Here is a 14219-nt window from a genome sequence, read left to right on the forward strand (position 1 = left end):
GAGAATAGACTAGCTCAGGGGTCGGCACCCGCGGTTCTATTACCCAAATTGTGTGGCTCTTCAGCCTGTCCAAAATATATTGTATATTTCAATTTTATTGAAACAAATTAAAATTTCATTTATTAAAGTAAAGATATTTTTTCAAAAAGAATTTTAAATGTGATAGGTTTGAAATTGAATAAAATTATATTAAAATAAAGTACGTAATTATAAAAGACCGCCGCCATTTTCATTCAAACACAGGTTCAGTTATTATTTATTTGTTTATTTACTTTGCAATATGTGAAAATAAATATATAAAATAGTCAAAGTTGGGTGTTTTTCAACGTTACGCTTTTTCGTGCAGTTTTTGACGATCAACCCTTTTACCACTGTCTTACCGGACAGTTTTAAAGCATTTAAATGTTATTAAATATCATAAAATAATAATTTGTGAATACAAATGATCTGCAGAGTTTGTGTACACTATCATCCTTGCGGCTCTTGGTAAGATTTATTAAAATTATTTAAGGAGAAATGGCTCTCTACTTAAAATAGGTTGCCGACCACTGGACTAGCTCATTCAACTAGGTCCAAAGTGTTTTATTTATAAGAAAATAACAAACATTGTAATAAACATTTCATAATTGGGATTTTGATAAATAAGTAGCCGGTAATCGTATCTATAAATTTCTAGCTCTTTCAATGGTAGGGAGCACGTAGCCGAACGGGTAGTCGCTTCCATGACTACAATTACTATTGCCAACTGTTACCAGCAGAGTTTGCCAGCCAAGATTATATGCCCTAACACTTGGTTTGCGAGCTTGCAATAGAATACCCAATTTCTGGTTCGATACTTACTGTTAGTAATGTCACTTATTTACACTTATACTTATTGTCATTCTCCAGGTTGTTCCTAGTGGAGAACAACAATGCCATGCCACACTCACTATATTTAGTTTAGAATACTAAACTGAGACAAATATTTAGTAATAAATGTTTTTTTTTTTCTTAATTTTTTCATTCATATTTGAAAATGATCTTCTAAAAATTCCAAAATGAGTCACATGATAAAAATAAATTTTAATTTACGGTTTAGAAAAGTTAATGTAATTACTTTCATCCCTGATCGTTTGTTATATTGCGTTGAATCACCTATCTATCTTATTTCAATAGAAATTTTTCAACATATATTTCCAAGTTGGAAAACAATATTTTTTTTTGTCAAGAAAATATTTTTATGCCTTTCGTAGCCATTTAAAATTGATTGAATAATACAATCAAATCAGTTCTAACAAAGTGCGCAGAATAGAAGCTGAAATTTATCCTAGGCCTAAGATCTTTAGGTAGGGTTAATGGTCTTCTCAATGTAAACAGAAGCTGTAATTATTGAAACCTATTTTTTTTTTCTCTTATTCAAAATAACTAAATGCAAATTAATTAAATGCAAAATCATCCTTAAAAAAACTAAATTGAATGCAGAACAAATGTATGAATGCAATTAATATGTATGTACAAGTGATAATTTACTTTAATTAATTCAATTAGTAAAATACTACAGACAATATCTTAAAGGCCTATTGTTTCTGGCCAGTGAGAGTATCAGATTCGATTTCGTACGTCCTCGTGTTCAATTTAAGGTATTACAAAAGAAAAGGAAAGTGTACAACATAATCTAAGAAATTCTAGAGTATCCATGAATGAACAGTTTACTTTTAATTATTAAATGATATCATGAAACCTAATTGGTATTTGGACGTAAAGACTTCCTGAAAAAATAAGCATTGCTATTTTTAATAAATTTGAAAATTAAGAATAAATGTCGGATTCCCAGGAAATTCCTAAATTGAAAATTTGTTTAAGTTCATGTAATGTTAAATTTTTTGTTATCTGGTGCAAGACTTTTTATTTTTTATCCACTTCTGTGACCAGTTTGGCGTCCACAAAAGCAATTTGTGGTCTAGCAAGTACATAAGATTTAGCAATAACCAGTTTCACACATATTTATCTTCTCAATGATTACTCTTCAGTTACATGTAGTATTTTGATATGCTCCGAATTTTATGTTAGCATTGATGAGTCCAATTATTAAATATCACTATTTGTTTCTTGACTGTTCTACTCTCGAAGGCCAGTAAAGCACAGCTTGTTTCTAAAAAAAAAAATATTTCTTGCAAACCTTAAAGTTCTTCATATGGTTTCCTCAAGATACCTTGAAGAAAAGAGTTTAACACTTTTATTTATTAATATTGAAATTAGAAAGTTACAAATATAATCAGCCTGGAAAAGCTTAGAGAGCGATTTTGGCCTCGTATTATCGTTGAGGAATATCTGGAAAGATCGGGCATGGCAATAGGGGATCCTTTGCAAAATAAGAAATATAACACGTGACGGGGTCCTATGGAAAAACTAAGTTGGAGATTCTACTGTCCGACTAGAAGCATTAAGGAGATATCGGGAAAAAATGAATTCCTTAATAAGAATGCGTTTTATTTCTTGATTTTATTTAGTGTCAGCTAGAATTCTGATTGTGAAAATATAAATCGTTCCCACTACAAATATAATACGGTGAGAGTGGTCTGAATCCCACACCAGAAATGTAAGAATAATTTTAACTTTAAGACAATAGTTGAGACAAGAAAGTTTACCATGATTTATAACTATCATTTAATGTCAAACATGGAAAAAATGAGCTTTTTAAAGTTTTAAAATGTATTTCACTTTTATTCAGCTCACTGAATTAATTTTTAATTTGTTAAAATTATTTCCCTCTTAATTATTTACAGAGAATATTCTAACCGATGTCGGAATTATTAAATTAAAAAAACACATTGGATGGATAGGTATTTATAAATTACACAATTCATCCAGCTGGAAACAGAAAAAAATTATAATTAGTTCAACAAAAATAAAATAAAATTTGGTAGGGTCGCATTGTTCTTTAATATAGTTCATTATTATCCGTCATATCACCCATATTTCTTTTGTTTCAGAACGATTTCTGATTTTTAAATACCAGTGCTTAAATTAACTGTTTGATGTTAAGAATTTGACTCCATTTACGTTTCTGTTGCTCGCTACTTTTACTGAAGTAGTATTCACAAACTATGAGTGACAGAAACACAATTGGAGTCAAAGAGGGAGTTTCAAATAGATGAACAGTATTAAATAATTTTTTGTACTTCCAAAAGTTGTAACTACAAATGCACGATTATTTTGGATGGGAAAGAATATATTTTTTTTTTTCTAAAAATGTTTTCTATTTCAGGTGAAAAGTGTGGACATCCAGCAGTTCCTGCGAACGCCAAATTAGCATTATCTTCTGAATCACTTGACCCTGGAACCATAGCAACATATACCTGTGATGATGGATATGAGTTATTTGGGTGAGTTATTTCTTCTTTCTTTACTTTTTAATATAGGAATGAGAAGTTGTTTATTTAAGAATAATTTAATTAATAATAAGTTATTAATTTAATTTGAAGAATAACTCCATTTTAAGTTTCAAAGAAGTCATTCTTCAAGCCGTAAAACATATTACCTAATTAACTAAATAAGAACAGGTAATATATGGCGAATTAAATGCTTATGTATACCCATAAAAATTTTCTTATGTATATAATGTACATATAAATCTTTAATTCTAAAAGCCAGGAAACTTACACGCAATGTCTAACTTAAAAATAAAAGCATAAATCAAAAATTAAAACACTTAGTAACTTTAAATATTAAATTTAGTGTGGAAAAAATAAAACCAAAAATGCTTTATGAACATTATTAAATTATGTGGGAAAAAGGCCAAGGTCTAATCATTTTTCATTTTAATAACATTCTCCGGCAATTTATTATGTAATTAATCTTATTGAATTTATATTTTGTGTGAATCTACTTTTGAAATTTCATTTATAACAAACACTTATTTCACAGTAATAAAATACAAAAATTTGGGCCGAGTATAGGTAAACGCTAATTACACGTTTAATTTATTGCTAAATTATTCACATTTAATTTAAAACATCTGAGGTTATTGGCGCCCGGAGCTTTTTTCAGTGTACTGCCGGTCTATGGATAGTGTTATCTCGTTACAGAAACCTGTCTATTACTGAAGAAGCTCCTAGGAAAAGCTCTAAGGAAAAGAAAATAAAGACAAACTCGAAACATATACTATTCAAAGTCTTAACTTAATTCGAAGTCTTAATATGTTCCATTGGAAACAATACTACATTTTAATGGTGTTGCCCATTTCAATGAGGTTTATGAAGTAAAGAAGTTTTTGCTACTCTCATCAATTTTTCACTTTTAGGTCCTACTGTTAGTTATCTTAGTGTTTTTTACTATTTGGTGTTACTTTTACTACATGATGAATTTTACTGAAAAAAATATAGTTTTGTTTATCGGAACTCTGTAATCCAGAGTCCTTCTCTGCAAGCACAGTATGTAATTTGCTCTCTTTTAGGGCCCATTTGATTCAGTAGATCTGTAGTTCATCAATAATTTTCATTAATAAGCCCGATTTTACAACAATAGCTATTTAATATAAATCAAAAGCTTCTGATTTAGGTTTATGCACGAAATTATCCGTGGAGATAAAAGTTTTCAATCTTTCATAAATTATTGGTAGAAAGATTCCCAATTAAATGGTGGTCTTAGTACAATTACGTGCTTGTAACATTCTACGTAAGAAATATGCTAACTTAAAAATTGTCACTTCGCCAACTAGTTCATTTGAAAACTGTTAAGGGTTACTTTTAGTATGGAATTCAGCTGTATTTACCTTGTAACACTTTTTACCATTTAAATTCACAAACTTTTCTTTATTTAAAAAATGCGTTAGTTTAAAATATATACTCCCAAACTTTTTTCGACTACCGTCCCCTTTTCCAAAAACAAATTGCCCGCTACCACTGGATGCCCCCAGGATTTTCCTCTGAGCCTACCTCCGCCACCTTACGCCATTTCATTGTCCAGGTGGAGGCATAAACCACTTAGAAAACCAAAGGTTTTAAAGGGTCTTATCTAGGGAATTCTTTGGTACTTGTAATAGGATATTCCCTAGTGACTTGTAGTAAATTATTTTATACACTAAAGCAGCACGATTTCAAACAGCGCATCTTTGCTGTCTCGAACTCAAGAGAAAATATCTCCGGCAACGTCCTTGCTTTAACTATGAAAACGTGTTAAAGGGCCAGAGATGGGGTCTAATAGCAAGTAACCTGCGTGAAAGGCTCGAGGATTTAAATTAGTCCAACAATGACTGCATTAATCTAATTACCCACACTGAAATTGCTGATATCAAAAACATTCAGAGAAAACTAATCTCAAGTAATGGTACCTTAAAAGTATACAAACTATTCTCTTTTTTTCAGGTCTCCGACAAGTACATGCTCAGCTAGTGGAGTCTGGCAAGGAGAACTTCCTTTTTGTGGTAACTGATAAGTATAATCTATATTATAAAAACATCAGTAGGAATTAGGAACATCTAAAATAATACTGCAGCAGTATTCTCGTGAGCATCTTTCTTCAAAAATCATGACACTTTGAAGTCAAAATCATTGTTCACTCACTAAAAGCTCTTGTTGCATATGTTGCACGTATTGGTATTTTTTAAATATCTAAATGGAACAATCATTGAAGGAAAAGCGAAAATTACAGATGATTTTCATTTTAGTGCTTCGAAATTACTACAGAAGAATAGTAGTTTCTAATGTTGAAGGATCTTGAATATTATTAATATTTTATTTCTATTTAAATGCCAACAAATGAGATATTATTTTAAGAATTGGCTCCAGAACAGATAATTCTAATTTTGGTAAGGCAACATCACCTTTTAACTGCAGCATGCTTATCCAATCCCTTGATTTTAAAAGGTTTGCTAGTTTGACTACCTTCTTTATAAAATTTAAAAGGCTCAGTTTTTTTCATCTCTCCCAAGAAACTTCTCCCTGAACTTCAGTGCGGTTACCTCCAATTCTTTCAGAACAGACACCAGCATCTTACACATGTAAGGGTCATTTCTAAATTTGTCAATTTTAAATGAATGTATATCAACAAATTCTTAGATAGAAACAATAACTGCTTAATAAACGTTCTCATAATAAACTTTTTTGCTCCAAACCAGTCCCAGTTCATATAATTTGACAATGTTTTATGGAGCGGGCTTAATCAGACTTCTAGACTAGAGAACTAGACAGATTATCATTATCAGTTCTTAGGCACTAGCCACCAACTCGTCTGTCTTCACTCTTTATTCTCTGGAACAAATAATTTTCTTGTATTAAACCCATTTTAATTTTGTAGAGGGGCATTTTAAAATGCTCAAATCAAAACGGAATAGCTTTTCACTCAATTATTATTATAATTTGTTATCCAGAGTAATTATATTTTTTTGTTTATTACACTTTCTCCTGGATGTGCTATTTATAAATATCCGTTCCAATTTACTATCCATGTAATTTACCTTACATCATTCCTTTGAGAAGCATTAAAATAAGAAACTATGTAAATTACTACCTTCACTTGAACTGTTTTCTCTAAACGTTTTGGGCAAGCATTTTCACATACCTATTAGTAGAGGCTCCCAAATTATATGCAATGCTAAGCCCAAATGGTTAAAGAAGTTTTATGCAAAACAAATAAATATTTAAAATAAAGAAAAGCTCCAGATTTCTGAGTTCAGATTTTGGAGTTATTGTTTTTCTGAAACGAAGGAATGGGTTGATTAAGTACTATTTTTCTCATAAAACTACTATTTTTATACGAGAAAAGATTATTGAATGTTGGAATGGACGCTTAGTAATGATTTTTCTATCATAAAAATAACTTTCCGTATGCATTTTCTACTAGTGACTAGTGCATATTACAGATTCATTCTTCTGGTGCAAGAATCCTGAGTTCGATTTCTATGAAGACTCAAGCGAAAAATTAGGATCCGCGTCATCCCCCCTAAAACATTGTCGTCGGACAAGTTCTGTCTGCACAAGATTTTTTTTTTAAAAGAGAATTTAAATAAATTATAATGCAAGTGAAATAATTGCAGTGAGGATGTTCGCAAGTGTGTAAGTCGTGCCATATCGCATTTATCAAATTATTAGAAGGGTACCATTTCATTTTTTTACCAAGTTATTTGAAAATATATGAGAACCGACAATTTTATTTCCCAAATCCTAAGAACAGGTACTGTTTTATTGAAATATCATTTGAGCAAATTTTATAAGTTAAAATGCAATGCTTAAAAAGAAAGAACATGTCTAAAGTTAAATGAAGGTAGTTCAAACAAAGTACTTTATTCTTTTGAATTAGCTTCTGTTAATTTGATTGGAAGGGCATGAAATCCGATTCCCTTAAGAGTGAAATCAGCATATTTAACTCCCTTTTGTTTCTTTCAATGTCGAACTTTGGGAATGTGATACTGATTATATTTTTCATTTTGGCGGGGATTACTTTTGTAGGGAAAATAAAGTCTTCCCGAATCTGTTATTTCAATATTATCTTCGAAGTCATTGTGTTCTAGCTTTTAAGTTAACTTTTAACTTTTTTTAATCCGGGATAAATATTATCTGTTAAAATTTGGAGAATGGTATGAGAAGAAAATTGGTGTTTTTTTTTCTCATAAAACTATTTTTATACGAGAAAAGATTATTGACCAGATTGTTTGTAATTAAAATAATTACTTTGTACCAGAGTTATTTTAAAAATTTAATCAATTAAAAAACAATTGAATTAAACGGAAATTTAATTTTAATCATGATTAAAATTAAAAAATTTAATCGGCCAAAATTAGTTGATTAAAATTAAATTCACTTTTAATTTAATCGGAATTTAATCAATTAAAATTTTTAATCATAACTAAAAATTAAGATTAAAATTAAAATTAAATAATCAGAATTTTAATTGATTGAATTAAATTCCTTTAGTTTTAATCACTTTGGACGATTAAATTTTTTAATTTAATCAAAATTTGAGAGATTAAATTTTTAAAACCAAACATTGCCAATGGTTAAACCAGAATCGGACCAATGCATCTTTATTCCGCCTAGCTGGTGCCTCTTCTCTATCAATATTATCACATTTCCTAAACTTGGCACCTTCATTCTACCAGTCTGGTGTCTCACCACTCACTAGACTTAGATAGGACCACTTTACACTCACATTTAACCATGTTTACCACTCATTATACTTAGATAGGACCACCTTACTCTCGCATTTAACCAAGTTTACCACTCACTATACTTAGATAGGACTACCTTACACTCACATTTAACCATGTTTACCACTCATTATACTTAGATAGGACTACCTTACACTCACATTTAACCTAGTTGGCGACTCAATAGACTTATGAACAGGGTGACCAGAGTTATGTGTTCCACCCACTTTTTTTTTAAACGGCGGGAAATTTCAAAAAAATAGAAAACACGTATTTAAGTTTTTTTCAGTAATTGACCCATTTTTTAAACCCCAATTTCCCCAGATACAGTATCTAAGTTTTTTTCAAATGGAACAAACCAGATCTAGGCAGGCTAGAGCTATTCGATATTCCAGATCTTCGATTGAAGCCAAGGGATTAAGGTTACACTTTATTTTTTAGATATCCCCTCTGAAAATAGTCTATTGGGGTTAAATCCGTAGTTCGAGGTCAAAATTGAGCTCTTCTTGAACCGGATGATAACTGGGGATGAAAAGTAGATTACCTACAAAAACATCGCAAGGAAAAGGACATATTGTGAACCCGGAAAACCTAGCCCTTCCACCTGTAAACCTAATTTCACTCTGAATAAGAGAATGTTGTGTATATAGTGGGACATTCGAGGACCTACCATTATGAGCTTTTAAAACCGAACGAAAAGCTCATTTCGCAGAAGTATTGTTAGCAAATGCGTAATTTAAAGACAGCAGTCCAAGAAGAAAGGCCGGCGATGTTCAATAGGAAGAACATCATACTGCATCATGATAATGCCAGGCCAAATGCTGCTTTAAAGACTCGTCTAAAAATTGCAGAACAAGGCTGGAAAATTCTGTCGCATCCACCATATTCCCCGAACATAGCACCCTCCGACTATCACTTGTTTTTGTTCTTACAAAATTTGTTGAAGGGCCAAACATTTAAAAATGAAGTAGATATCAAACAAGTACTGGTTCAATTTCTCGCATCAAAAAATAATACATTTTTCAAAAATGAAATACATAAATTGCGCTCACGCTGGCGAGATATCATTAATAATAATGGCAATTATATTATTTAATAAAGTTTATTGGTAAGAAAAATTTGTATTTTGTTTTATTCCAAAAACGGACAGAACTTTCCGGTAGACCGTATATAAGTCTAGTGAGTGGTAAACATGGTTAAATGTGAGTGTAAGGTGGTCCTATATACGTCTAGAGCACCGGTGTTCCGCGAATATAGTCCAAGTGTTCCGCAAAATTTCAATTTTAAATGTATTGAAATTTAGAAACTTAGGAAAGATACGGAAACAAAAAATTGTTCCTTTTTTTTTTAATTTGAATTTAATTTTAAGTTCTTGCTAAATACCGAATTTCAAATTATTTAATGTTAGTGTTCCGAGAGAAAAACATATACATATAATTGTGTTCTATGAAAAAATTAAGAACCACTGACAAAGGATTGAAAATTTTTTAGGTCATGAAATTCTGTAAAATTATGGCCGTTCTATATCTCCCACTGTGAACCACGTATTGGTATGGAATTATTTTTCTCTTATACCATTTGTTTTTCTCAATTATTAACTATAGTTATTTCGTGCACGGATCTATAAATGTAGAAGATATAAAGGGTTGAAAATTTTTTGGGTCATGAAATTTTGTAAAATTATTGCCGTTCTATATCTCCCACTGTGAACCACGTATTGATATGGAATTTTGTTCTCTTGTACACTTTGTTTTTCTCAATTATAAACTATAGTTATTTTGTGCACAGATCTAAAAAGGTAGAAGATATAAAAGATTGAAAATTTTTTAGGTCATGAAATTTCGTAAAATTAGGGCCGTTCTATATCTCCCACTGTGAACCACGTATTGATATGGAATTTTTTTCTCTTGTACACTTTGTATTTCTCAATTATAAACTATAGTTATTTCGTGCACAGATCTATAAATGTAGAAGATATAAAGGGTAGAAAATTTTTTGCATCATGAAATTTTGTAAAATTAGGGCCGTTCTATATCTCCCACTGTGAACCACGTATTGATATGGAATTTTGTTCTCTTGTACACTTTGTTTTTCTCAATTATAAACTATAGTATTTTGTGCATAGATCTAAAAAGGTAGAAGATATAAAGGGTTGAAAATTTTCTGGGTCATGAAATTTTGTAAAATTAGGGCCGTTCTATATCTCCCACTGTGAACCACGTATTGATATGGAATTTTGTTCTCTTGTACACTTTGTTTTTCTCAATTATAAACTATAGTTATTTTGTGCATAGATCTAAAAACGTAGAAGATATAAAAGGTTGAAAATTTGTTGGGTCATGAAATTTTGTAAAATTAGGGCCGTTCTATATCTCCTACTGTGAACCACGTATTGATATGGAATTTTGTTCTCTTGTACACTTTGTTTTTCTCAATTATAAACTACAGTTATTTTGTGCACAGATCTATAAATGTAGAAGATATAATGGGTTGAAAATTTTTTGGGTCATGAAATTTTGTAAAATTATGGCCGTTCTATATCTCCCACTGTGAACCACGTATTGATATGGAATTTTGTTCTCTTGTGCACTTTGTTTTTCTCAATTATAAACTATAGTTATTTTGTGCACAGATCTATAAATGTAGAAGATATAAAGGGTAGAAAATTTTTTGGGTCATGAAATTTTGTAAATATATGGCCGTTCTATATCTCCCACTGTGAACCACGTATTGATATGGAATTTGGTTCTCTTGTACACTTTGTTTTTCTCAATTATAAACTATAGTTATTTTGTGCACAGATCTAAAAAGGTAGAAGATATAAAGGGTTGAAAATTTTTTGGGTTATGAAATTCTGTAAAATTATGGCCGTTCTATATCTCCCACTGTGAACCACGTATTGATATGGAATTTTGTTCTCATGTACACTTTGTTTTTCTCAATTATAAACTATAGTTATTTTGTGCACAGATCTATAAATGTAGAAGATATAAAGGGTTGAAAATTTTTTGGGTCATGAAATTTTGTAAAATTAGGGCCGTTCTATATCTCCCACTGTGAACCACGTATTGATATGGAATTTTTTTCTCTTGTACACTTTGTTTTTCTCAATTATAAACTATAGTTATTTTGTGCACACATCTATAAATGTAGAAGATATAAAGGGTTGAAAATTTTCTGGGTCATGAAATTTTGTAAAATTAGGGCCGTTCTATATCTCCCACTGTGAACCACGTATTGATATGGAATTTTGTTCTCTTGTACACTTTGTTTTTCTCAATTATAAACTATAGTTATTTTGTGCACAGATCTAAAAAGATAAAAGATATAAAGGGTTGAAAATTTTCTGGGTCATGAAATTTTGTAAAATTAGGGCCGTTCTATATCTCCCACTGTGAACCACGTATTGATATGGAATTTTGTTCTCTTGTACACTTTGCTTTTCTCAATTATAAACTATAGTTATTTTGTGCACAGATCTAAAAAGATAGAAGATATAAAGGGTTGAAAATTTTTTGGGTCATGAAATTCTGTAAAATTATGGTCGTTCTATATCTCCCACTGTGAACCACGTATTGATATGGAATTTTGTTCTCTTGTACACTTTGTTTTTCTCAATTATAAACTATAGTTATTTTGTGCACAGATCTAAAAAGATAGAAGATATAAATGGTTGAAAATTTTTTGGGTCATGAAATTCTGTTAAATTATGGTCGTTCTATATCTCCCACTGTGAACCACCTATTGATATGGAATTTTGTTCTCTTGTACACTTTGTTTTTCTCAATTATAAACTATAGTTATTTTGTGCACAGATCTAAAAAGGTTGAAGATATAAAGGCTTGAAAATTTTTTGGGTCATGAAATTTTGTAAAATTATGGCCGTTCTATATCTCCCACTCTGTACCACGTATTGATATGGAATTTTGTTCTCTTGTACACTTTGTTTTTCTCAATTATAAACTATAGTTATTTTGTGCACAGATCTAAGAAGGTAGAAGATATAAAGGGTTGAAAATTTTTTGGGTCATGAAATTTTGTAAAATTAGGGCCGTTCTATATCTCCCACTGTGAACCACGTATTGATATGGAATTTTGTTCTCTTGTACACTTTGTTTTTCTCAATTATAAACTATAGTTATTTTGTGCATAGATCTAAAAACGTAGAAGATATAAAAGGTTGAAAATTTGTTGGGTCATGAAATTTTGTAAAATTAGGGCCGTTCTATATCTCCTACTGTGAACCACGTATTGATATGGAATTTTGTTCTCTTGTACACTTTGTTTTTTCTCAATTATAAACTACAGTTATTTTGTGCACAGATCTATAAATGTAGAAGATATAATGGGTTGAAAATGTTTTGGGTCATGAAATTTTGTAAAATTATGGCCGTTCTATATCTCCCACTGTGAACCACGTATTGATATGGAATTTTGTTCTCTTGTGCACTTTGTTTTTCTCAATTATAAACTATAGTTATTTTGTGCACAGATCTATAAATGTAGAAGATATAAAGGGTTGAAAATTTTTTGGGTCATGAAATTTTGTAAAATTAGGGCCGTTCTATATCTCCCACTGTGAACCACGTATTAATATGGAATTTTTTTCTCTTGTACACTTTGTTTTTCTCAATTATAAACTATAGTTATTTTGTGCACAGATCTATAAATGTAGAATATATAAAGGGTAGAAAATTTTTTAGGTCATGAAATTTTGTAAAATTATGGCCGTTCTATATCTCCCACTGTGAACCACGTATTGATATGGAATTTTGTTCTCTTGTACACTTTGTTTTTCTCAATTATAAACTATAGTTATTTTGTGCACACATCTATAAATGTAGAAGATATAAAGGGTTGAAAATTTTCTGGGTCATGAAATTTTGTAAAATTAGGGCCGTTCTATATCTCCCACTGTGAACCACGTATTGATATGGAATTTTGTTCTCTTGTACACTTTGTTTTTCTCAATTATAAACTATAGTTATTTTGTGCACACATCTATAAATGTAGAAGATATAAAGGGTAGAAAATTTTTTGGGTCATGAAATTTTGTAAATATATGGCCGTTCTATATCTCCCACTGTGAACCACGTATTGATATGGAATTTGGTTCTCTTGTACACTTTGTTTTTCTCAATTATAAACTATAGTTATTTTGTGCACAGATCTAAAAAGGTAGAAGATATAAAGGGTTGAAAATTTTTTGGGTTATGAAATTCTGTAAAATTATGGCCGTTCTATATCTCCCACTGTGAACCACGTATTGATATGGAATTTTGTTCTCATGTACACTTTGTTTTTCTCAATTATAAACTATAGTTATTTTGTGCACAGATCTATAAATGTAGAAGATATAAAGGGTTGAAAATTTTTTGGGTCATGAAATTTTGTAAAATTAGGGCCGTTCTATATCTCCCACTGTGAACCACGTATTGATATGGAATTTTTTTCTCTTGTACACTTTGTTTTTCTCAATTATAAACTATAGTTATTTTGTGCACAGATCTATAAATGTAGAATATATAAAGGGTAGAAAATTTTTTAGGTCATGAAATTTTGTAAAATTATGGCCGTTCTATATCTCCCACTGTGAACCACGTATTGATATGGAATTTTGTTCTCTTGTACACTTTGTTTTTCTCAATTATAAACTATAGTTATTTTGTGCACACATCTATAAATGTAGAAGATATAAAGGGTTGAAAATTTTCTGGGTCATGAAATTTTGTAAAATTAGGGCCGTTCTATATCTCCCACTGTGAACCACGTATTGATATGGAATTTTGTTCTCTTGTACACTTTGTTTTTCTCAATTATAAACTATAGTTATTTTGTGCACAGATCTAAAAAGATAAAAGATATAAAGGGTTGAAAATTTTCTGGGTCATGAAATTTTGTAAAATTAGGGCCGTTCTATATCTCCCACTGTGAACCACGTATTGATATGGAATTTTGTTCTCTTGTACACTTTGTTTTTCTCAATTATAAACTATAGTTATTTTGTGCACAGATCTAAAAAGATAGAAGATATAAATGGTTGAAAATTTTTTGGGTCATGAAATTCTGTTAAATTATGGTCGTTCTATATCTC

General features: G+C 30.5%; 1 protein-coding gene across 1 annotated transcript in view; it reads left to right on the forward strand.

Moving 5' to 3' along the window:
• The window catches only part of fw (CUB and Sushi multiple domains furrowed), a 134072-nt gene that overhangs the window by 93221 nt on the left and 26632 nt on the right, over positions 1 to 14219 (forward strand). The window contains exons 2-3 of the mRNA XM_074119379.1: positions 3248 to 3365; positions 5346 to 5404. Coding sequence (XP_073975480.1) covers positions 3248 to 3365; positions 5346 to 5404 — 177 coding nt within the window. The remainder of the gene's footprint in view (positions 1 to 3247; positions 3366 to 5345; positions 5405 to 14219) is intronic.

This window comes from Rhodnius prolixus, unplaced genomic scaffold (assembly GCF_049639745.1).
Source record: "Rhodnius prolixus isolate KJV_2025 unplaced genomic scaffold, Rpr scaffold_2, whole genome shotgun sequence".
Classification (NCBI taxonomy): Eukaryota; Metazoa; Arthropoda; class Insecta; order Hemiptera; family Reduviidae; genus Rhodnius; species Rhodnius prolixus.